The sequence below is a fragment of the Cololabis saira genome, chromosome 17 (genome assembly GCF_033807715.1).
Source record: "Cololabis saira isolate AMF1-May2022 chromosome 17, fColSai1.1, whole genome shotgun sequence".
Classification (NCBI taxonomy): domain Eukaryota; kingdom Metazoa; phylum Chordata; class Actinopteri; order Beloniformes; family Belonidae; genus Cololabis; species Cololabis saira.
The window spans coordinates 30,640,183-30,666,675 of record NC_084603.1 but is presented as its reverse complement, the minus strand read 5'-3'; the positions used below and the strand labels follow the sequence as shown (position 1 = coordinate 30,666,675).

Here is a 26,493-nt window from a genome sequence, read left to right as displayed (position 1 = left end):
ACGCAGGAGAGCCGGAGGCAGGAGTTCAATGAAAAAAGGGTTTATTAACAAAAAAAACAAACTAAAGCGCTGCAGAGCAGGATCACAGGCTGAACAAAAACAGGAATCCAAAAAACCAGGAGAAACATGGAGGGAACAAACAGTACGGTCCGACAGGGAACAAGGGAATGACAAGACCAGATATACACAGGGGATAACGAGACACGACGAGACACAGGTGCAGACACAATCAGGGCAGATGGGACACAGGCGGGGCAAGACAGAAACTGAAAGCTGGGGGAAATGTCAAACCTTGACAATAGATGGCTCGAATAGATGTGACCAAAAAAGGTGTAGGCTGAAGCATGAGCTTGTGATGCCTATAACCCTATTATCAATATATCAATATACAATCAATACTAGACAATGTTTATAAAGAACTGCAGGAAAAAAGTTAATGATTGTTAGAGGTACAGTAGGTGCAAAGAAGCAAACAAAAGCCTAGTAATAATTGTTACACTATGAAATTTGGTGTCAATGAATTTGATTGCATTACAGTATATCCCATTACAGCATCTATCTATCTATCTATCTATCTATCTATCTATCTATCTATCTATCTATCTATCTATCTATCTATCTATCTATCTATCTATCTATCTATCTATCTATCTATCTATCTATCTATCTATCTATCTGGAGGGTAAAAGGGAAGGGTAATGTAAATGTTTTTTACTAATGTCTTTGGTGATAATATTGACAAACATTAGCTCTTCATCATCCTCTTCACTTAATTAGTTTTGTCAATTAAAAATGGACATATTGGTCCAGCTGTTCATTATCACGATGGATGGATGGATGGGTGGACGGATGGACGCTACAGCTGGAGAACTGACATCAATTACTACTACAAATCCATAGTGCTTAAAGCGGCACAAATGACTCTCTTTCATGTTCAAATATCAGTTTCAATTTAATTTGAAGAATGCGTCATCTTACTCTCGCTGTCAAAAACCAGCCGGAGTAACTCCGATGTGTTTATAGTATCTGTTTTCCGTGGCTGGAATCGACCACTCCAGACCACGCCGCCCGGCCTATTTCTGGAGCTACCGTACTTGCACTGCCCTGCTCACAGTTGCAGCGAATGATAAGTTTAGTTTGTTTGAAATAAAGATGAAGCTGGATAAGTCTCCTCTGATCTCCGTTTGTGATGTTACAGAACCCTGCAAAGCTGAACAGCTCACAAAGGGACATTTTTACAGTCATTATGGCCCCAACAAAGTGTCTCGGCTGTGTTTTTAAGACCATGGAGTCACTTGATATATCCAAATATATCCTGTCATGCCCAGACAAGAAAACAAAAATCATTATATGTCCGCTTTAAGATTTTATAGAGCATTTCATTTGCATTATTGGATTAACGTACCATGATATAAAGTACTGATAGCTAACTAGAATGGTGGATCAGCGGGGAACCTCACATAGCACCATGTTCTAGCAGCTTCTTCAAATGGTCTTTTATGTCTTTGCTTTGATGATGTCATACATATCGTATAAGTTGCCTGCCAGTTCAGTGTAAACGGAAACAGCCAGAACTTCGCATTGATTTATTTAGTCACTGGAGTAATGAGATCCACCAAAAATATTAAATCCCACTTAGAACAGATGCCATTTATAGATGCAGTCCGGAGGACAAACAAGTGTTTCCAAATTTGCAGGGAAATCAGAGAGATCAAACTCTGGCAGACCACTGTGATGCTCTACATGCAGTTTTTTCCGAATCAAATGAAAAAGAAGATGTTGTTTCTGAGTCATTGTTTAAAAACTGATTGCACTTCCCAATATTTCCTATCATTTTAAGATACACCCACACATGTAGCGTCATCAATCCATAAATGTGCTGGTCCACGTGTGCGAGTGACCGGAGGGGGGAAAGGCTCCCAGCAAGACGTGTGCAGGGGCTGGTGTAACAAGATTAAACAACACGTCTTCCTCCGCTGTCCTCGTCTATTTCATCATCCACCACCACTCTGCTCTCACTCATCAGTTTTCCCTACACAGCACTTCTCAGAAAGATGAAGGGAGAGAGAAAGAGCAAGAGAAAGACCGAAAAGAGTTAGACAGTGACTTGGATGAGGAAGGAAAAGAAGACAGAAACAATCTGATGTGAGGGGTGTCAGGGAGGAAGTGATCAGTCCTCTAATTCAGAAGAGGGTCACCCATTGGAAAATGGCTTTCTATGATACGATGATATAACTGCTTCGGCTTTTATTTATGTGACTTTCCCACTTTCCCCCATGTCAACGCTATCATGTAATCATACCTCTGCAACCTGACAAAAAAACTGATAGAAACACTTTCTCTGCAGATTGTCTCAGAGATTGGCAGGAACCGGGAGATTTTCAGCTAATCGGACTGATGCAGTGTGTTCAAGAGCTGCTGGTTTCAAACACGATTCATCAGAGGAAAAGTGCATAGCAGTCCTTTTTGAGGTGTTTTTAAACCACCTCCATTGGTTCTGCAACACAGATTTTTACCAAAGTGATGTTGTTCTTGCGTTAACTGAGGTTTCTCAGTTGAGCATATGGCTGGCTGTTTAACTCTCGGCGGACGCTCCTGTGGCTTTTCTTCGATCAAATATCAGACCAGTTTTACAGCTTTTAGGGGCCACAAAGGAAATAATGTTTGAGAGATTATTGTGTTGCAGGAAAGTCAGACAAAAGTGTGTTTTGGAAAGTGCGGCTCTCCTTAGACCTTTTTATTTACCTATTCATTAATTTTCTAAAACCCTTCCTGTAGATTCTGTTCATATACATTGAATAACAGAAAACATGTTTGAATTCAGACAAACGTCTCTCGAAATATAAATCATATGCAAAGCAAAGTAGTGTCACAAAAATGTGTTGAATGGCCCATGCATGAGGCAGCCAGCTACCCTCCCTGGCTGCATCTGCATGAGAAAAACGATGCATTTAATATCCAACCCCAGTCATGCATTTTTTATGCCTAAACCTAACCAACCACATCTGTGATTGAAAGCAAAGAGGGAAAAGGGAAAAACCATTGGGCTATTCGGGGTGTGCTGGGGATTGATCCTGGTTTGTGTACTCAGTCTCTGTGTTTTGAACATGTTATAATAGTGCAAAATGAATGTTGTGTTTCCTGTACTGCAACATATGCGTGTTCCAGTTTGTAACGAAAAACACACACACACACACACATATATATACATATATATATACACACACACACACACACACACACACACACACACACACACACACACACACACACACACACACACACACACACACACACACACACACACACACACACACACAGTCTTACTAATCTGAAGTTTCAGATGCACAAATACACAAAGTATAAAGTTTCTGTACAGTCCTGCAGACCATTATTAGAACCCCTTTGTGTTTTGCATAACTGAGTGAATATCTTTAGAAATAAATGGAAATGTACCAAATTTTTATCAGCAGGATTTTTTAATTGGAGGTCCAAAGTAATTTAACAAAGACAATTGTTATTTCAACATAGATATTGCGATTTCAAAGGAAAGAACAGAAAACCTGCATACACTAATATTGGCACCACTCCTTAATATTTGGTTGCACACTACTGTATTTGGCAGCGATGGAAGCCACCAAACGTTTCTTATATCCATCTATAAGCTTCTTGCACTTCTCGGGTGGGATTTTCCTCCCACACTTCCTCTGCAATATGCTCAAGCTCTTGAACCTCCACAGGAGTCCTTTCTCCATGGGCAGATTACAGCTCCCACCAAATATTTTCAACTGGATTGAGATCAGGACTCATTGCTGGCCATTTCTAAACAGTCCATTTTTCCCTTTCAACCATTTCAACCGTTTCCTTACACTGGACAAGACACATTGCTCTAGAATTGCTTGATAATCTTCTGATTTCATGATGTCTGTGATACGGTCAAGGCCTCAAGTACCAGATGCAGCAAAGCATTATTGATCCTCCATCATGCATGGTGTTCTTTTCCATATAGGCTTCATTGCACCATCTGTAAACATACTGTTTGCATGCATTACCTAAAAGCTCCACTATTGTTTCATCATCCATAAAACATTGTCCCAGAAAAAGAACTTGTACGAACACAAGTTTTCTTTCGTGAAGATCAGTCGTTCCTTTTTATGTTTTTTTTTCTTCAGCAATCTAGTCTTCTTTGGCCTCCGCCCATAAAGCCCCGCTTTGTTTAATGTGTGGCGTATGGTACTTGAGACAATTACACCAGACTGCTCCAGGCTGGTCTTAGACTTAAACTTAGAGAATGATACTTGAGCCTAAAGTATAGAGGGTGTGTGGACTAAATATAGTCACCTGTCTCTCGTAGTTTTTATCCACCAATCACAGCTGGATCTAAAATGCTCTGTACTCTTGTGGCCCATTCACCAATCAGAAGTGTTTCCACCTCTGGTTAATCACAACTAGATGTGAGTGTTGATCGCAGGAGGACTTATGTAAGCCAGCTACAGTGTGGATAACTTGGACTTTGTCTTTCGAGGTTTTGTGACATGTATGCCTTTTCTCACATAAACATAGCAATTATTAAAGGAAGAAGATGAAGTGAAAAATGTTTGCTTTTTCATAGCCAGTCAAGCTAAGATATAGTATAGTTATAGTCTAGGATTTGTCCGCTGAAAGTTCAACTTAGAATCTGAATTACAGTTTTTCTCAGTCGCTTTGGTACATTTCTCAGATCATCCTCGACATTTGCAAAACAGAAGTGCATTTCTCAAAACAGTTCGTACAAATAGCAAAACACCATGGATTACCTGCAAAAGCCAGTCTCTTGCTCAAAATCCTTAGTTCATCTCTCAAAATTAAATATCTGTATCAATGAACGTGTCAGTGCATCAGAATCACAAGTGCTTGTGTCATAGTGTACGGATAAGACAGTCAAATTGCTTAGTCATGTTCCCTGTGAAGTTGTCTTGCAGTCCTATGTGGAAAAAATATAGTAATGCAAAACACAAAATTGAGTAAGATAAAATGTCACTGTATATAGTATACTTACTGTATATTGTAAAATGAAAGTAGAATACTGTCATATTGTATGAAGCATTACAGAAAGTATACAGTATTACAGTACAGTGCCTATTGTTAGATTACATACCTGTTCGATTGAGGACACAGTTGTTCTCCCAACATTTGGCTGCACCCTTCGACCAGCCTCGGCCATTGTAAGCCCATGATTGAGAACATGGTCTACAAGTGTAGCTCTTATCTCATCAGGAACGCGCATATGTCCTCGGCCTTTTCTGCCTCTTCCTCTGTTTTGCCTCCCAACTCCTCAATTTACCAATTCAGGCCAGATTTAGAAACAAAGTCTAATGGAAATGTATAGAAATATGCTGACATATTATGACAACTTGTTCAACCATTTTGCATGTAAAGACTTATGCGATGAACTAATGCCTAAATGTTGTGGGGGGTGAGACTATTCAACAGAGACCCATTATAATACATTTTGATCAACATGACATAAACAACTGATAATGTAGGAAACAGCAGAAAATTGTACATTATCATTTGCATGGATGACAAATGCATTTGCAACTTGTTCAAAGAAATGAGAAACTGCTTTTTTGATGTGCACAAGTGACACAATGATGTGAAGATTGAACAAGTAGTTTTGAGAATTTCAATTCTGATCTGAGAAATGTACCAAAGCGACTGAGAAAAACTGTAAAAGAGTAAAACTTTCTTTTTTTTCGCTGCTAAAAAACAGGGCCAGTTTACCACGTTTTGTGTGGAAACAGCATTTTAATAATGAATTATTAATGTAGCCAATAATTATTGTCTCGATTCATAGAAGAGGTTTACAATGTGTGAATAGGTTTCCCAAGAACAGGATTTATAAAAGAAGGCCATTTGTAGGTACAGCTTTATAAATCATACTGTCTTTTTGCATCAGCAAGGGTAATAAATCAATCAATCAATCAATCAATCAATCAATCTATCAATCAAAATCCAAGATCCTTCCCACGACTGAACATCTTAGCAGGTTCCCAGATCCAGACCACAATGCTCTGAGATATTGCAAAGAAGCCACGAGTCATCATTTTTCTTACTCGTCCTAAATAATCTTGTTATCAAAGGAGAGTGTAACGTTCTCGTCACGTGACTATAATTGTTTAGATATGGTAAACTATGATAAAGTCCATTACTAAGATGAGGCGCCATGTTAAATTGTTGCTTTACTGATTGTATAGTGGAGATACAGAGTGCATTGTTCTGAAGAGACTACCAGGCCCCCGGAGACAAGATTAGATTGGAGTCGTCCAGTTTATTCTGGTTTTAGATTTCACTTCAATAAAATGTGAGCAGAATCATAAGGATTCAAATTTTACACTACATAACTTGCAGAATGTGAACTCTGAATAGACAATTACTGAAGTTAAGCAGGTCTTGGTTTATTCTTCCCCCCCCCTGCAACATTTCTTCTATCTTCATCGTGTTCTTGCTGACAAAGCAGACGCCACATTCACAGACTGGTTACATAACGCTGCAACAAAAACCTCAAATCCTCCCAATCATTTCTCCTGTATTTCAAGGCTGTCGATGTCATAAGAATTAGGTCTGATTAGTGTGTCAGCAGTTGTTTATGGAGATAAACCACCCAAACAAGTGATCACAACATCAACATGAGACATTAGGTTATGAAGGAATAAAAAAAGAGAGAGAGGTGGATGATTAAATAAGAGGACAGCAGAAATATGGGCCAGCAGGGTGTGATAATCCGTCTCTCTGCCAGCTATCCCACAAGGGAGGGAGGGGGGAGGGAGATTAAGGGAAAGTATGATGTATTCTGACCCAAATTCACACAAACACTGATGTTTTCTGACCCAAATTCTACCCCATCTCCATACACAGTCTGCATTCATCCTTGTGTACAGTACGAGTGAGTGCTGAGGTGCTGGAGGTTTTAAGAATAAAACCTTATATTACCACACTATGATGATCATTTCATTAATGAACATTCTACATTGTAGATGGAGGACAAAAACGCTTTGAGGTTTGATCTCGGTGGATCCTGACTGCGTTCTGGATGCTGGGAAAGCTGTTACACTCAGATACAGAAGCCACTTTGCAGAACAGTGTCGTGACTTGGAGAGTTTAGATGCCTTTTCATCATGTTGAAAGTCTCAGTTCAAAGCAATATTGCACTGCACAGCTACCCTGTTTATCAGGTATAATAAATCACTGAAAACTATATAGTAGGAACTAATTCCAACAAATAGCTAGTATATATACGGGAGTGTTATAAAACAATGCTTTGTATCCCAGACAACATGTTACGGCCATTTTGCTTCTATTTTTGAGTTTTCTTCTTTATCCTTTAGTCGTGTTTTACATGTCTTTTGTGTTTGTATGGTAACACAGTAAACTAAGCATGATACATTACCCAACCTTTGCTCTCACAGTTCATGCTGCTGCACCCGTCAATCATCTTAACAAGCTGTCAAACTTCAAGCTCTACCAGCGCTACCTTTGTAGAGGGAAATGCCAATCACATCTGCAAGAGTTCAGCATTATTCCCTTTAAAATATTTGATCTGTCCTGAGTTTTGTTTGCTCAAGAGATGGTTTGTCTCTTTTTGCTTGACAGTAGCGTTGTGGTTTTGGGTCCCCCGTGGTTTTCTGGCTACACAGAACTTGGCTTAATATACAATATATCTCAGTGACACAATTATCCTCTTGTACTACTGTTAAATAAAGGTTGTTTAAAAAAGCTCTACATTAGATGAATCAATGACTTGGGCAGATGTAAAGCTGTTGTTTTCAGGGGGTGTGGTCAAATTCTTTGATTAGGAAAAATGTAAACAGGGCAAAATGATCTAAAGCTGTATCGCTAACATCTACATGTAAAGGTTGCAGTCCGTCATCAAACAACCTCCTGTCACATCAGCTGGGACTTATTGACCGTAGAGCTGATCAGCATTGATGGAAACCCAACACCAGGGATAAAACAAGGGTAATCTTTACTGATGGTGAAGCTGCAGGAGAGTGCACAGATTTATTTCTATTTTAGTTGCAAAACGAATAAACAGCAACAGTTTACATAAGAATAATACATTGCTACTTTATTTAACTGTCAACTCCCTGTCTGTCCCTCCATATGGGCTTATATCCATAGTTCAATCAGAAGTAATAAACATGGTTTATTATTTCAGAAAGTTGTGTTTATCAGAAAATATTTGTAAAATGATGCACTGTAATGTTGTAACGTTGTCTGGACGCTGCTACACACAGCACCGTTTGTGGCCGTCTCAGACGTACACTATGGTACATGGGGACGGGACACTTTTAAAGTACACAGCTTATTTGTGGAGGGAAACGGAACACGTTTGATTGGTGGTTTATGGTACGTTGAAGGCACATGCCATAAACCATCTCTCTCACTGAGAGAGATGGCAGATTGGGGATCAGCTTTATTCTATTTGGTTAAAAGTCTTGATTAAAAAACTGCACAGAAGGGACAGCTTCCCTCGCCTCAGAACGTAAAGCCTAAAATGGAAATTAAACTATTTATATACGCAAATTTTAAAATATTGGAAAAGTTAAATTTTTTTAAAGCTTTAAAGCAGGGGAGTCAAACTCATTTTGCTTGGCGGGCCGGATTTGACAAATTTTTTTTCTCGCGGGCCACACGCTCAAAATAACAAAAACGGTGCAAACATTTTTTTTTCTAATTCTTTTTTTTTTACTATTGTTATCTAATGCAATATCAGTTTAGTTAATTTTAAAAAGAAATATGCTTTGTTTACACTCTAATTATGTAAAATATATTTATTCAGGATCTTTTCTTGAAATTTCTCGTTTTTTTTTCAAATTATGTAAGATACTTTTAATCATCATTTTACGAAGATAAACAGAAACAAGTATGTTTTTTTTATATTTCGCTTTTTTATAGGAAATTTAATTAAAAGCAAAATCTTTCTTATTACATCTGAGAGTGTTTCTTTGTGATTTAGAGATTTTTCCAGTACAATTAAGTGTATTTATTTTTAAAAATTGGCGCGGATATTTACGCCAGTGTGCCGAAAAAGTCAGCACTTTTCTTTTAACTGTTATACTTTGTCACTATCCTCCTATTCAAAACTGAAATTCTGAGAATAAATATCTTCTATCATCTTTTTTAGCAGTGATATTTTTCCTGCGAAAATATATAATAGTAGTCAGTTAATAAAAATAAACGACCGTCTACAAAGAAATAAAATCAGCAAATGCATTCTAAAAAACAAAAAAAATGTTGAAAACTGCTCTATTTGTGGAATGACGATGGATTTGTAGAAGAAATATATTATCGGATATGCTGCGATTCATGGCAATTATTTATGCCTTCCTTTTTAGTAAATTAAAATTTGTTTTTTTTTGCGTTGGAAACTTCTCACGGGCCGCATGAAAATCTCACTCGGGCCGCATCCGGCCCGCGGGCCGCACATTTGACACCCCTGCTTTAAAGCGATTGGTGTTGACTCACCGACTTTGAAATCTTAAATATTTCAAAATAGGGCCTCTTTTTGTCCCCATGATCCACTGATGATAAAACATGATGGTTTAATGGCCACAGTCCTGCGTCCTTCGTCGCTAAAGCCTTCCTCCTCGGCCGCGGCTCGATACAACAGGGAGGATTGGAGACAGAAAAAGAAGAAGAGCAAGAAAGCTCTAGAAAGACAGTGGGACAGAGAAACAGACAGATGTGCGAGCCAGCAAGAGATGTCGTCTCCATGCCTCCTGTTGTCCTTTCACCTGCCCGTCAGGAGGCTGAGACTTTTCCAGCAGACTTTACAAGTGAGGAGATGATATTTGTTGTGCATTTCCAGCAGAAAGAAAGCTGTTTGAGTTAATCCCCGTTGTGATCAGTGCTTGTTGTAGTCATCTTTTTATACCAGGGTTATAAATAATTAACTTAATTCGTACGTCTGTTAGGTGAAGTGGTTAAAACATCTAATTACGCTTTTTTTTCATTAGAGCAGAAAAGTCTGACTTCATGGACATAAACGCAGCATTATCTGGTCTTCTGTACTCAGACAGTAATGTTTTTTTTTCTGAAAGTTGTGTTTTCACTTTCACAACTTCAAATCAGAAAATAGATAAATAAAATCTGGAAATGGAATAACTGTGCCACCTGAGTGAGTTAGGTTCTGATACTGATACTTAACATACTGTAAATCATACGGTTACTATCACGATTTATAACTTTTTGTGCATTTTTTTCCCTGTTACAACGTGAAGTTAAAACATTTAGAGGTGCTTTTCAAAAGAAATGTCCCTCGAGAGGAGCAGAAAAGTGACCCACCATGCATCCTCATTGCATCTATGTAATCCAACTGTAATCTAAAAATACATGCTTTTTTGAATGGATGTGTAACAAATACGTGGCGTGTAGCTGTAGAACGCCACCCCCAGCTGGGAGGTTAATTAGTGCCTGTGCTGGCTGATGCACATCTAGCCTGGTCCGCTGCGGTCGCAGTCACGACTCAGGACGGATGGAAGGAAAGAGGAAAACTCAGGTGCTGGGTACTGATGGTGGGCGTGGAAACTCTGCAGTAGAGTTTGACTTCTAATTTCAAGTCTCTCAAACAATCAAAATATGAGACGTATAAAAAAACTCTGCCCCTCGAAGTACTAAACTGTATATTAATAAGTTTCAGTCAGTCAGTCAGTCAAATCCCTAGAGAAAGATACTTTATTAATGATTTACTTGAGTTTCTCAGCTCAGACTAACCCGTATTGTCACCCCCAAAGACATGTTTGGGGTTGGCAATCTTAATCTGTCTTGGGTGATGGTGGATGATCGACTGGCATGCAGCCTTATTATGTTTTTGTAAAATATCTGTATATTACGCAAACCTGGCTTCTTGTTTATGCAACTTCTACCAACAAATAATAGACACAGCTATGATACCAGAATGGCCCTAGCTAATCACTTTTCTCTGCCTATGCCCAGAACCAATGCATTGAAAAAAACAGTAATGTATAGAGCAGTCACACACTGGAACCATCTCCCCCCATGTATAGCTGCAATAATCAAGGTGTCAGGTTTTAAAAGGAAACTGAAGCAGCTGTGGTTCAGAAGGAAGTTATGATCGGTCCTAGGTATATATTGTGATTATTTTGCAAATTGTAAGTATATTATACATTTAATAGTAAATATATTTGAAATTACTGTAGGCTATGAGTGTATATATAGTATAGTAGTATAAGTATATTATAATGTATGAGTATATTATGATATATGGTATATTTATACTACTATAAATAGTGGTGTAGGTATATTAAAGATTATAAAGTCGTTGCAAACTATTTTGCTCAATGTGGATACAGATCTGGTGATAGTAGCAAATATTGCTACTTAAGATGTGGATGGTTTTGGTTGGTTACTTAATCTTTTATTTTTGTTTCAATGTATTATTTCAGGAATTCTAGTGAATGTTTTTCACCCTTTTTGAGTTGCATTATTGTTCTTTTGTATGTCTATGTGTGGACCCCAGGTAGAATAGTCTTCCCATGGTGAAGACTAATAGGGATCCTTTTTAAATAAACAAATAAACAAATAAAGAAAATCAGTGGGCCAGATCCAGAGCCTACAGGTCGAAGGCGGAGGGGAGACGGGATTTTAAGAACAGTCGCGAGATTAGCTGATCAGAGACATGTTTGAGAGAAAAATACCTCCTGTTTTTCAAAGTGTGAGAAGGAGATAGTGAACCATGCAGATGGGGGAAAGCAAGGATAAAGACTCCTTGAGACGAGCCTGGACAAGCTCCTGAGGATCGCCTCATTTAGGGTATACAAACAGTTCTGAACAAGCTGTACTATAAATAGATCTGATTCTTTTTTGTTGTTTTTTTAAAGCCATTCATTTGCACAGATGACAAGGGCCCTCCCCTCGCACCATGGTGTTTCTGCACCGTAGCCCCCTGGTACTAGGTCCTTTGGGTCTTCTCGGCTGTTTGATCTTTGTGGATGAGTTTATTCCAGCACATGCTACAGATCGGCTCTTTGTGGTGTTCCTTCTGGAGCCGTTTTTGCAGTGTGATGGTATCCATTGTCCTGCTGGAGGAGGCAGTTGATGAGGGACTTCATTGCCACACGGGACTGTTCAGTCTAAGATAATTAGAAATGCCCATATGTGTCAAAATAACATCCACTTTAATGGATCCAACATTTCCCGGTGAAATATCACATTAAAATGTGATAATTGCCGCCTTTCGCTTAATTTCTCCGCGGTATTAAGGTTCTGGCTGGTCCATGAGCAGACATGCAACAACAACAGCCTTTAAAGGGCTGATGCTTCTGAATGGCACCAACAGAACAGATTCTCGCCGTGATTGGTGGTTTGGTTAGGACGGGTCAGATCACACAACAGAGATTATCCGATTTATTTCCAACTTTTGAAAAATGGCTCCACGCTGAGCTGCAGAGATTTTCAGTATCAGACGCTTGTAGTGATGTTAATGAATCCTAGTGAGCATTCTAATCTATCTGCATAGGTTTCTTGACCAGTTACCAGGATAAATATTACATTAGCTGACTTTAAACAAGTTTCTTAAACAAGGAACAAAATGTCAAAAACCACATACACTCATGTGACATCATGCAAAAGGTGCCAGTAATTCAACTGAATCTTGGGCAGCTTTTTGCTATTTTTCTTTAGACAAGATACAAAAATTAAAATGACAGAGTTGAGAACAAGCTTTATTTCCTCATAAATGCTGTACGCATACAGTATTTACAACCAACTGCCGTGTCAACAAAAAATGTAATTTCTTTAAACATTTAGGATCAGATTAGTGGACTTTTAATTACTGATTCATTCATTCAACCGTTATTTAATTTTGAGAGCATGAAAAATAAATAAATAATTAATTTAAAAACAAGCTCAGCTGGCCAAAATGCTTAATAGGCTAGAACAAATAAAACAACAATAAATTAAGCAAAATAAAAAGCAACTTACAGAGCAGTTGGTAGTCCTAGTCTTAAACTGACCCACAGTAACGATTATGTAAAAGTTTAAATGGAAGTTGTAAGATGTTCCAAGTCGATACAGCAGCTAAAAGCAGTTTTTTTCCCAAATTCTGTTACAGGTGCCCATTCCAACTCCTGCAGAAAACGTTGGGTAATAAACAGAGACATGGAAACGCACGGCAATGATAAAAACAAGAAAACTGTCCACCTTGAACCAATTAGGGAAACGCATGCTTGTAGTCCTGATAATGTTTCTCTTTACTTGTAAGTAAAATGTTGTTATTAATGTTATTTTTAATGTACTATTGCTGATACAAGTGTCCAGTGAGAGAAAGGCTGAAATTAAATGGAGACCCCCTTAAAGGCTCTCAATCCAGTACCACTTCTGACCACATGGGGTATCTTATCAACAAAGTGCACCTCTAGGGGAGTGAAGTGGCATTGCAAGATGTGCAGGCTCCAAGAGGGGTCACGTTAAACACTTTGGAAGAGGCTGATGGGAAATCTCTACTGCTCAATGAGCCCTACAGGGTTGGTGCATAACCTTGTGTTAGTTAAAAGGACTGAGGGAACTATATTTACTTGGTTTTGATTCTGAGTAATGCTGGAAAAAACAACTGTGTTAGATTCATGTTAAAAATGAGATTTACCTAGAAAGACGGAAAAGAACAGCTTTTGACTGAAGGTCGATGAATAAGAGCAGATCCAATAGAGCTCTTCAGCCCACATAAATGTGCACGTACTGAATGATGGCTAAAATATAGCCATACATTTCTACTCACTGCAGCTTCTACTTGAGAAGTATTTGCACGTTGGCCATTGACCCCGGCTGAAATCTGAATGCACCATCCCGCCGAAAAAGGAATATTCACTGTTAATAAAGCTCACAAGAGAAGAAGAAAATCAAGGTTCTAAAGAAATCCAACCATCTAACGTCCGGGTTGAATCCCATGATGTTGCTTGACTGGCTGCTGCAGAATGGCTGCAAAATCTCCATTGACTCTCATGTTAAAATGTCCAACTTTAGAGCAGAAACATTTCTAACATGACTGATTGACAGTCGGCTCAGCCAATGGGTAGCCATTATCACTTCCTCATCCATAATCGTCATGGAGCAACTAGCTGTTCAACCCTGAGTTGGCTAAAAGTGGCAGTCAATTTTAGATTTTGGCATCAAATCAACGTGTGAAGCAGGTTTTTCCACTGTAAATGTCTGTCGGATGCTCTGCAGCCATTTTGGCGGCTAAAGGACCTGATAGCCACAGCTAACTTGGATTAACATATACAGTGGGCAACTCTATCGTTTTCCCTGGCAACATGTCTGCATGCAGAAAAAGAGATGTGAAATTAGCTCTTCAGAAACCCATGAGTCATGTGACTTAATCATTTGTCAATTTTTTTAAATTATTTTTTACATTTTATGGTGTTAAACAGCACAAAAAAAGATACTACCATAACCCAAATCCCATGTTGGATACCGTTAGCAGGTTTTAGATCATTCACTGAGCTGCTGTCATTCAGCTCATATCTGAAACATTAGATTAATAAACAGCTGCAAGAAAAACGTAACTTGTGTTTAGCCATCAACGTTAGCATTTCACAGTGACCAATTAATCCAGCGCTAATCCATGTGGTTCTAGCTCTTCTGTGTTTGTTCTCGTTTTAAATGTCACAGCTTTAGTGACCTTTATTTGAAAGTAGCTTGACAGGAGACGTTAGGGCAGAGAAAAGGGGAAAACACGCAGCAAACTGTCCCAGGCTGGGATTCAAACCTGGAGCTTACACGAGAACGATCTGCTCTAAATACGGTGCACCTGCTGTGTGGGTGGGTTTTTGAAACTATTCCTTCTATGCATAGTGAAAAATGCACAATTAGAAAGGAGGAGTTTTATTACCTATGTTTTTTTTGTACTATTATTATTATTATTAGACACAGTGTCTGAAAAAGTTGTTATTGGTGAAGTTGTTTATACACCCTGAAATTACATGCAATGATGTTGGACAAATACGTGATGTTCCTTAGAGTCGCCACTGAGAATTGGTTTAATGCCATGTTTTACATAAAGTGAAAATTTCTTGGAAACACAAACTACCAAACAACCTAAAAACAAAAATGATTTCAAATATCACAAATATATTCACAAATAAGTTGTTTCTTGTATTTTCTCATGGTCTTCATTCAATATTCTAATACAATGCAGTTTATTGTCTCGGCTCCTCCCACGGAGGAGATTAGTGCCCTCAGGATCTGTGTGTGTTTTGGGTTGTTTGTTCGTCTGAATGGTTGCTTTGCATCCGTCCTCAGATGTAAAGATAGAAGGAGCAATGTAAATAATTAGAAAAAAAGAAATATGTTAAGAGAAATTAAGACATGATAAATGGATGGCAGTTAGACTGGGTGGTCCTGTGCCAACTCTTCAACTTGTTCAATATGTTGTGTATTGGTGATTCAGCACATTAAAGAAATAGATAAAAGAGGGCATTCTGAAGTATACTGCACACTTTTTTGTAAAATCTTAGTTCGAAACATAGCACATATAATATTTGGTCAAATAAAATAAAAAAATAAAAAAGGACAGAGATTTGTAGACATTAATTCCTTCAATGCACTTATTGAAAATGGCTGTTGATGCAGCTGTTGGGCAAAAATGAGTTTGTTTTCATTCCTTATCAAACATCCCTTTACAAAGAAGTCGTCTTGTTTTGCATGAATACTGAGGATGTATATTCAGCCACAGTATGTTTCATATAGAAGAGAAGGTGCTTGTAACTCATAATGACAAGCTGTCAGGCTGAATTTGAGTGGCTGCTTGATGCTTTTGTATAATGTATGCAGCCAATGTATAAAGTGATGCAGATGTAGTCCACCCAACTGCAGTCAATATCACATGCTTTTAACCTTTTCTAACTTGCATAGTGGGTGACACCCAGGTTTTACTGCACGTATGTGTTCATATATATACACGTAGATAAAGCCTCTGATATAAAAGTAGCTCGTATTTATTAAAAAGCAGTAAATAAGCCTGTGGTAAACGTGTAGCTTTTGGCCATGGCAGATTCGGGATTGGCTTTCATTGTGATTTGACTGTAAACTGTGCAGGAAGTGGATGCACCTTCAGCTGTAAACTTTAGTGACATGCTGCCAAAGTGAATCAGCATTGTTGCCGTTTCATTATACATAAGCATAAACAATCATGCACACAGCAGTAGTTCGGAGGTGCACAGGCCACCGTGTGTGTGTGGGCTTTTTTATGCACAAGCCAATGCGAAATGTTTTAGGATGACGTACTACAGTTCAAGTCAATGCCTCTTCTGTGCCAGAGCTTCTCTCCCTGCGAGAGGAGGTTTTACCGTGTTTTTCTGGCCCTGTGGTTTGTCACTTCTCATCAGCCTCACCCTCATCTTTACTGATTTTAAAACGGAGCATCTCTTTACAACTTCAGCTGGATTGAGTTGTCATTCATCTTTTTTTTAACATAATGCATGTTGGCAAGAGGAATGGGGGACAGGGAAACTTAAAAACCTCTACTGATTAATTTACAATATGTTTAGACTTATTAGATCACTCTTGAATTTTGTATTTATTTTGGTGGAGAAACTGGCATGTGGGGTTATATTTTTCACCTTGAGACTATCTAGAATCTGCAGCATACACATGCATGTACAGTTTGTCTCCCCATTCTCTGCTTTCTCTCTGCAGCTGGGTCCAGTCCCCTCGGGGTTTTGAAATATATCACAATCAACTTTTATTACAAGCAGTCCCTCTTTTTATCTTTTCTCTCTCTCTTTCTCCCTCAGCGTCTGCAAACCAACCCAAAAATTATTGTGCAGTTTGCCTCATGTCCTTTCTCTTGTCTCGCCACCCCCCTTTTATATCACTTAAATCAAGCTGATGAGGGAAGATCATTAAAGCAGGGTAATAAAATGCACGCAGCCATGCACAGTATTATATCTATGTTCATGAAATAATCTCTAAATAATGCAGCACATTGTGTGGTTTGGTATTGAAAGCTGCTTTTTGTTCTCGACATGTCAGTTGAAGGCCTTATTGTAGGTGAAGGACTCATTGGAGGTTCTGCACAGCAGATGCTATGACTTATCACACCAAAATCAGAGGTGAAATATGTAAAATAGCACAAAATGGCATGTTAAATGCCTATAAGGTGGCTTACTGATATATGTTGTGTAACAGTATTCCTATGAGAGTTGAATCTGAGGAAGACAAAGATTGCCTTACAAACACCAGTGGTTTTATCTCGACAAATGATGTTACCAGCAATATCCACACTTACAATAGCATACATACAAAGCAAAACTCAAATTAGCTTTAATGAAATCCAATCAAAGATGAACAAAAGCAAATATTACTGGAGTAAAGCAGACTTTTGTACTTTGCATCTCCCTTTTATTGTATGAAGAAGTTTAATGAACTGAAAAGTGCTTTTTCATAAGAGATTCATCTTCTTCAAGAACCAAATCAAGTGCAGTTGACTTCTTTTTGAGCTTTATCAGGATTAACATGACAGAGTGACATCAGTTTATTATCAGTAATAAATCTTTATGTTGGTGGTGGAGACGTGTAACTAGAAACATCTCAGTCTGTCATTTCAGAGAGCATTATATAATTTTCGTGCTGCTGAGAGCATAATTGTCTTGGAAGATGGAGTTCATGTGAAAGAGATGAGAAGTGAAAATTGTGTTACAAAAGACAGGAAAAACAAAGAAGTGTGAGAGAGAGGAGATACTACCGAGAGAGAGAAGAGGTCTGGGTGGAATCAGAGTGAGAAAACGTTTTACCCTTCTGGGGAATCAGTGTGTGTGTGTGTGTGTGTGTGTGTGTGTGTGTGTGTGTGTGTGTGTGTGTGTGTGTCTATAATAGTTGTCTATAATAATCGGGTTTCACAGCCATTCAGGGGACAAAAGAGACGAGAACCAAAACAATGAAGGACTGTAGTGGAAATAAAGATGTTGTTGAGTGTAAAACCTTTAGAGATTTGGAGATCTTTGATTTTCAGTGTCACGATAAGAGAGCAAAGAAACAGGAAACTTCTATTTTGGCACACTGAACATTTCCGTTCTTTGAAAGAGAAGAAATGTAGCTCTTTGACTACGCTTTGTAAATTAAATGAAAATTATAAGGCTGTGAGCAATGTACATTGCATAAGAGTAATTCAGAGAAAAGACTTTATTAGAGGGAGTGCTGGAGTTCTGGATCAGCTCTACATCCTCGGTATGGTTGCCCAACCAGTTTACATCAAAACATGCTATATTGCTATCTGATGTTGCAGGCATTGAAAAACAGCAATTATTGACAACTTGCAAATGGAAATAAGCTTAATATACTTGTTTATGAATAAAATCCCCCCCCCCAAAAAAGGGGGCATAGAGATTAGATGGGTCATTTTCTGTTTAAGATGAGCTGTTTACTGTAACAAGACATAACACTGACTAGGGCTGGGCGATTTTAGACAAAAATAAAATCCAGATTTTTTTTCTCTGAAAACCCGATTTTCGATTTCGATTTCGATTTTTTTGGTAAAACTACAAAAGACAATGGAATAAATTGTTTCAAATATTTTATCTTTATTTTTAAAGAAAAATAGCAAACAAATGTCCCTATTGGGAATTAAGTGCAATTGAAAGATACTGTAAATCCTCCTTGAGTTTAGTAAAGTGACAATATTTACAATTTTCTTGACCAAACAAAGATGAATAGATGAGCTCTGTCTGTAATGCAGCCAGCTGCAAAAAAGGAAAATCGATTTTCAGATTTTCCTTTTTTTAACATCGTCTTGATTAATAAATCCGATTTAGATTTAAAATCGATTAATCGCACAGCCCTAACACTGACATCTGCCTGAATAATCGTGGCTTTTACAGAACAGGGATGCTTATCCTTTCTCCAACCTTGACTGTGAAGGATCTGGTTTGAGCTCCCTTAAATTAACGAACATATCAAGATTCAAGTCTTAATAAGATATTTGTAGACAACTTCTCATAAAAATGCTACGAATTTCTCACTCAGCAACATCAAAAATGGATGATAAATATAGACTTTGACAAAGACTTTCACAACTTTGTCTTTGAGGACGAACAGGAAGTTACTGTAACTGGAGACTTTATGTGTCTGATTTTAGCGAGTGGAGAATTTCAGGAAATAAAAACTAATATGAAGAAGCACCGGTCTCCCTTTGTTATAAGCTTTTATCTGGGAATTGTTACGCTGCCACTCTCCACAGAACCTCGCAGTAGGGATATACAAGGTCAGTTAGTCGGAGATGTGTTCCGGGCCAAGGCCTTTTAAGGCTTTAAAGTCAATACAAAACGTAATGGGCAGCCAGCTACACCAGCGATGTGTTCATGCTTTTACATCCCGGTTATTTGTCTAGTTGAAGTTCTTCAAAGCATCTGCAGAGCAGACAGAGACCCCGCTACGCTACAATACAGTAAATGCAAGAGTTGATAAATGCTTGTGAAATATTTGAGTGAACAGCAGCTGGAAGAAATTCCTGGTGATTTCAGAAATGGACAAAAATGACTGAAAAACATATTTGTCTTGCTCATCAAAGCTGAGATTAGAAGGAAATATTGCTTTTAGATTCCCAGCGGCCCTTGCTGATTCGTTGATGCACCAGAGGACAAACTTTCACCTCAGCTTTGTTTACGTCCATCACTGCTGTGTGTAAAGGGAGGGAAATCATTAAACAAAGAAGAAAACGCTGCAGGACAGCAGAAGCAGCTGGAACAGAAAAAGAAGAAAAAACTGTTGTAAAAACATGAAAATGGCACTAAGAATCTGAAACAAGAAGTTAAAATGCTGGAGCGAATAAAGCCTGATGTGATGCAGCTGTGGCAATTATTACCAGAACGCAGGTGTGCAGCGCCGACACAACGCATGAATAATAACATTTTAATTCAAAACCAAACAGAAAGTACACATGCGACATGAAACGTAGAAGCCCAAAAAGAAAAAAAGAGAGACTGAAATAACGAACGCAGCCAAATACATGGAAATCCAAACGATAAGACCAACACAACGTAAACCTTGACACACAAATTAACGCAGTTGTAAAATCAATTTTTTTCCAGTTGAGGCTTTTATTCAAGGTTAAACCCTTTTTATCTTTCAAAAACTTTGAGGAAATTATACACGCCTTTGTTTCATCCCCCCTAGACTACTGCAAAGCCCTGCATGCAGGCGTTAGCGGGTCCTCCCTGTCCCGTCTGCAGCTCGCCTCCTCACCAGAGCGCCAAGGCGGGACCATATCACACCTCTGCTCGCAGCTCTTCTTTGGCTCCCCGTCCCTTATAGGATCAATTTTAAAATAATTTGGGCCCGAGCACTGACAGTGCGAAGGTCCTATTGTATCTGTAGGAATTTTTCTCGTTTTAGTTTTTATCCTCGTTTTTCTTCCGACGAAATGAGGGCCTTTTTGCCCCCCTAAACGTGCCCCAAAAGTCACCAAATTTTGCACGCAAGCCAGGCCTGACGATAAATTTGATATTTCATGGTTTGCATTAATGGGCGTGGCCTAATAGCTCAACAGCGCCCCCTAGAAAAGTTTGTGCCTCAAGCCCCACAATACGGTTTGACGTACATGCACGAAAATCTGTACACACCTGTATCATGTCGCAAGTTAAAGAAAAGTCTCTTGGCGCCATGGCCGAAACCGAACAGGAAGTCGGCCATTTTCAATTAATCGTGTATTTTTGGCGCAATTTATACCATTCCTTCGGTAGTTGACGGCCCGAACCGTAACGTGCACCCATGTGTGTTATACATCAAAATGTGCGTGTCGATCCTGCAATGACGTGCATTACTTTTCTCAGTCGTTACCGTGGCGACACTAGACGCCAAAAAGCGCGCCCCCCTTTCATCTGATTAGTCCATATTTGATAGTTCCTACTTTCTGCCATAACTTTTGAATGGTTTGACATAGAGAGTGGTGGGTGGTGTCATCGGACTCGGTTTTGAGTCCTTGAACATAATTGGCATGAATTAGCCCAACTCCAGGCTGAAGAGCAGGGGGATCGGGCCTCTGCAGAACCGGTCCTGGCTCCGGAGCGAGCTGCCGCTGCACATACGCCTGGCTCCTTCTATGGCTGTTTTTAAATCTCATCTTAAAACTCATATTAATTCACTACAGTAGCATTTAACTTGCCATGATTGTTTAATTTTATTTATGCATTTTATGTTTTACGTTGTCCTGTTTTGTTTTTGTCTTTCCTTTCGTTTGTCCAGCACTTTGGTCAGCTGTTGTTTTTAAAGTGCTTTATGAATAAACAGGACTTGACTTGACTTGACATCGTCAATCATCGTGAAATTGGACCATTTGAGAATCAGCTGAAATAAAGTCCCCGACAAGACTGATGTGAGCTGAACCAGCTCGGGTGGTGCCATCACGTGGAAAAAAAGACCGGACCACCAGAGAACTTGACAGACTTGACAAGTGATTGACAGGTTACATAGTCAGTAAAGCAGCTTTTACTGATGAAATCCTAAAATGTTCTTGTTGGTATGGAATACATCCTGGAAGATCTCTGGTGCTGCCACTCGGCTCCTTGGTTTACGAAGGGTTCTGACTCTCACAAAGCTTAACTTCTGGACATGACTGATCATCCGTCACTCACAATAATCTCATGCCGTTCTCACAATAGTAGAAGTTATTCACTTAAATCCAAGACACTGTCATCCTAAACGTTATCTCAGCCATGGATATATCTAGAAAGTCGGAATTATGGTTTTGTTTGTTTGTTTCTAATGGTTCTAAACTTTGAGCTGGTTAAATTAAAATGTCAAATTTGAAAAAGTAGCACATAATATGCTTTTATATGGCATCCAGGACAAATATGCCACGCGACAATGTTTCTATCTAAGGCTTGCATCATGAACAGAACAAATGCAACAACAAATAAATCATAATTTAAAAGAAAAGACAATATGTACTGTATGGACGTATCCTCTCCGTTGGTACTTAATGGCACCTGACAGTAAACAGTAAACAGGCAGAGGAAACAGACGGATGAGACATTAATCAGAAATGGAGAAGAGCAGGATTGTTCCGTAATCTAATAACCATGATGACTGTGTGTGCAGGCTCTTGCTCTGATTATCTGTCACGCTGAAATGGAATAAGTCCTCAGGGAGCACGAGCTACAAAGACGGGGAAGTGAAGTGGAAGGAGACAGAAAAAGGCAGCAATGCTGTGTGCATAATGGGACAAAAACCCTCTTCTACACCACTAATATCGTAACGTTTGACTGACAAGCAGCGACCCCGACATGCAGGAGTCAAAGAGAATTAACAAGCATCAAGAAGGAGTCCTATAAAAGGTTGCTCGGCCCCCAGATGGATAACCTGGCTGTCAAGTCCCTGCAAAGACACCCTGCAGGTGTACAGTACCTACAGCCTTCAGCTTGAAGAATGATGTGACGATATGGAAAAAACAAAAACATAAAAGCAACCCTTACACTAATTTTGACCTGTATTTGTTTGCAAACAGTCTGAGTTTGAGTGTTTAATATACAAATGAAAAGTTTCAGAATATTTTGTCCCATTTTTTATGAGGTCATGCTCTTCTCTGCTTCGGTCCTGCCGTCACAGAGGTCAGAGGGACACTGATGCCACCCTGCCATCCTAGACCCTCCCTTTAGGTCCTGTTTTCTTTGCTCTGGAACACATGGCGTCTATTCCTCCCAAAAAAAGATTTGCAAAACTTATAAAATAATCTCTTGCCAATGTAGTTGTAGCATCTATTGATGAATTATAGCTCTGAACGAATGGATGAGGTGGAGACCCTTCTCATTACAGGACTGTCTCAGAAAATTAGAATATTGTGATAAAGTTCTTTATTTTCTGTAATGCAATTTAAAAAAAACAAAAATGACATAAATTCTGGATTCTTTACAAATCAACTGAAATATTGCAAGCCTTTTATTATTTTATTATTTCTGATTATGGCTTACAGTTTAAGATTAAGATTCCCAGAATATTCTAATTTTTTGAGATAGGATATTTGAGTTTTCTTAAGCTGTAAGCCATGATCAGCAATATTAAAATAATAAAAGGCTTGCAATATTTCAGTTGATTTGTAATGAATCCAGAATGTATGACATTTTTGCATTACAGAAAATAAAGGACTTTATCACAATATTCTAATTTTCTGAGACAGTCCTGTATATATCTGTTCTTTGTATTGCACCAATCTTCACCACAACAAATGTCTTGTGTGTGTTTAACAAACTTTGCATTAAACTTATTTCTGTTTTCTGATTTCTGATCTTTGCTCCTCAAATCCTTAGCGAATCGTCATTACGTACTGCTGACTTATTCAAGACAATGTTTCCTTGCCACCTTACTTTTATTGGAATAGTTTACGGCCCTGAAATCCAGAAATCAATGTTTATTAACTAAATTAATATGGATTGAACCTTGTGTAGCTAGTTTATGAGCGGTGTGTGTGCGTGTTCTTGCTGAAGACTAATGGTCTCCATGTGTGTCCCTGCAGTGAGCTCCAACCAGAGCCATGGGGAGTACCCAGACTGTCGGAGTGAGAGGGAGTCCGGCGGGGAGGCGTCTCTCCTGGTGTCTCCGCTGGTGGTGGCCGGGATTGTTATAGGTCTCGTCCTCTTCCTCTCCTGCATCACCATCATCGTCGGCAGCCTCCGCAAAGACAGTCGATTCCGAAACCCACACCTTCGAGCCAGCTATGGTCAGCCTCTGATGTATTTATTGATTTCCTGACAAGTTGAACGCAGCGTTTGCTAGCACAGCTTCAGGCTTACAAACGGCCGCTTGCCTGAGTGGTAGAATTGTGTCACTTGATGCATTTCCCCTTACTCTTTCCTCAAGGATTATTATAATTACACAAATTAATTAGACTTAGCAGTCACTGGAGGTTATGCCGTGCCATGCGTCAGCTGCAGGGTAGGATGAAAACCACCTACTGTATGTACATTAACACTTTATCCTAGTATACTGAATTTCCAACCTAAGCGCCATCGTCTCCGTGTCTCCGTCTCTGCAGGACCAGACGGGTTTTCCTACGGAGGTTCAGCAGGGGAACTGAGGTCCAGCTGCCTAGAGGACTTCCCTCCTGGTTTGGACTTTGACCTGTTCAGACAGAATCTGTCCCACATCGATAGCCTGTATCCTGACTCACCGCCACGGTAAGTGCGCAACAAAAGGGGAGCCGTTACCATGTCCACCAGCATTTCACTGCCGATTGGAGATGATAAATACCTTCAGAGCAGGGGTCGGCAACCCGCGGCTCTAGAGCCGCATGTGGCTCTTTAGCGCCTCCCTAGTGGCTCCTGGAGCTTTTTCAAAAATATTTGACCTTTTTTTTCTTTTTTCCCTTTTTCCTTCTTTTTTCTTTTTTTCCTTCTTTTTTCTTTTTTTTCTTTTTTCCTTCTTTATTCTTTTTTCCTTCTTTTTTCTTTTTTCCTTCTTTTTTCTTTTTTTCTTTCCTTTTTTTCTCTTTTTTCTTCCTTTGTCCTTTCCTTTTTAATCTCAACATTTCGACTTTTTTGTCAAAATTTCTACTTTTTTCTCGACATTTTGACTTTTTTCTCGAAGTGCATAATGAAAAAAAAATCTTCCCCCAGTTATAACTAATATAGAAACATGCAGCATGTGTTGCCTTCATTCTAAGGCTTATACAAGACTTTTCATTTTTCGCAGCTCCAGACATATTTGTTTTTTGTGTTTTTGGTCCAATACGGCTCTTTCAACATTTTTGGTTGCCGACCCCTGCTTCAGAGTAATTTGAGCTGCAAATAAACGCTGACTTTTGATGAGAAGTACATTCAAAATCTTCTACTACACACATCAGTGTGTTGTACAGATAGTAGGGCATACCTTCCTTCTTTCAGGAAAACCCTCCTCCTTTTGCCAATTATGTTAAATGTCAAACATAAAATGTAGCTGCCCATCCATCCAGAGTCCCCGACTGTTCTCAGTCCACTAGCTTTGACCTGTATTCTGTGGTTATACACTTATTAGAGTGCACTGCTGCCTTTCATGCCCTTTGGAAGGAGCAGAAACAATTGTTTGAGCACCTTGAGTGAGTGTAAGGCAGCGCAGGAGAGGAAGAGCTCGCTAAAAGCCAACTTCAGGGTGTTTTTGATCTAAATGTCAGCTTATCTAATTGGCAACTTAAATCATTCACATAAATCCCCACCCGCAGTGACTGCTTGCCTTTTCATTTTTGCACTCTTACACTAGATCGTATTGTCTAAGGATGGATTGGATGGATTTAATTTGTAGTACATGTATGACTTGGTGGGCTTTTTTTTTTGTATAAAGTGATTGCAAAGTTCTCCCTCATCAGTCTGTTTTTTTTAGATTTTAAATTTTCTCAGGATCTCTTTGTGTCTTCTTCGCACTGTTCATAATCACCTAAGCCAGTCTCTGGAGTGTATCCAGTAGAGACGTGTATTTCTCCCCCATAAGACATTCTTATACATACAATCCCTGAAGAGAAATTAAGTTTGATTCAAGATGATTTTAGTAGATTTGGTGTATTCAGGGACAGATGTTAGTATTTACTTGATATATATATTATAGGTATATAATATATATAATATAGGTACACTAAATGAAAACAGGTCATTCCTATAAATCTGGGATTGTGTTTTTATTCTCAAATAGCTACATGTAATGAGACCAAGAAAGCTCAAGTTGTGTTTGTACTTCGTAGTAGAGGGAAAGTGCATTTGATAGTTCGTCTCTGACTTCATTATTTACATTAATATGTATGTCTAGTGCACATTTTAATCACACCATAAGGATTTTTGACCTCCTCCTTGAGCTGTGACCAAGTTTTTGTTGGAAATAATCTCCAACATCCGTGCCTTTGTCTTGGATGTTTTTCTCGTTTGTGTCACAGCATCTGTGTTCTTTTGTACAGGCGACTCTGGAGATGCGTTGTTTGCTTGGTTTCATAGATGCTGTGGAGGTGTTTACAGACTTTAATGTGACGGTCCAGCCAGCTCATAGGCTGTAACCCTTTCAAGGCACAGAGGCTCGAGTCAAAATGACCAAAGCCAGAGCAAAGGTCCTCAGTTCCTCAGACAGCTTGCCTCTCCCTTAGCACCTTGCAAGGGTTAAATGTTTTTCCACACTCTCTCAGTGCACCTACTGCATGCAGAAGTCTTGCTTTGATTGTATCCAGGTTTTGCCACAATGCTTTAGTGAACTGGATTTTAAATGTAGAAATGTCCTGATTGATCCCAGCTCTGTATATGAACAGAACTATATCGTTAACATTAAAGGCACACTATGTAGTGATATCACTCCAACCAGATGTTGGCAGGTTATCAGGATTAAGTGCACACGTTAGTGGCTGAACACAAAATCTGCAGCTGGAGATGGTTAACTGGAAAGTGTTTTTCAGTTTTTCAGACATATCGATCAATCGACAACCGGCAACCACTAACTACTCATAGATTCACCCCGGCACCCTCCCCTACATCTGAAGCCAGAGGAGCTTCCATC

General features: G+C 39.1%; 1 protein-coding gene across 1 annotated transcript in view; it reads left to right on the top strand.

The window, feature by feature from the left end:
- bean1 (brain expressed, associated with NEDD4, 1) overlaps window positions 1-26,493 on the top strand; it is a 57,512-nt gene that overhangs the window by 16,362 nt on the left and 14,657 nt on the right. Inside the window, exons 3-4 of the mRNA XM_061745689.1 lie at window positions 23,504-23,707; window positions 24,023-24,164. Coding sequence (XP_061601673.1) covers window positions 23,504-23,707; window positions 24,023-24,164 — 346 coding nt within the window. The remainder of the gene's footprint in view (window positions 1-23,503; window positions 23,708-24,022; window positions 24,165-26,493) is intronic.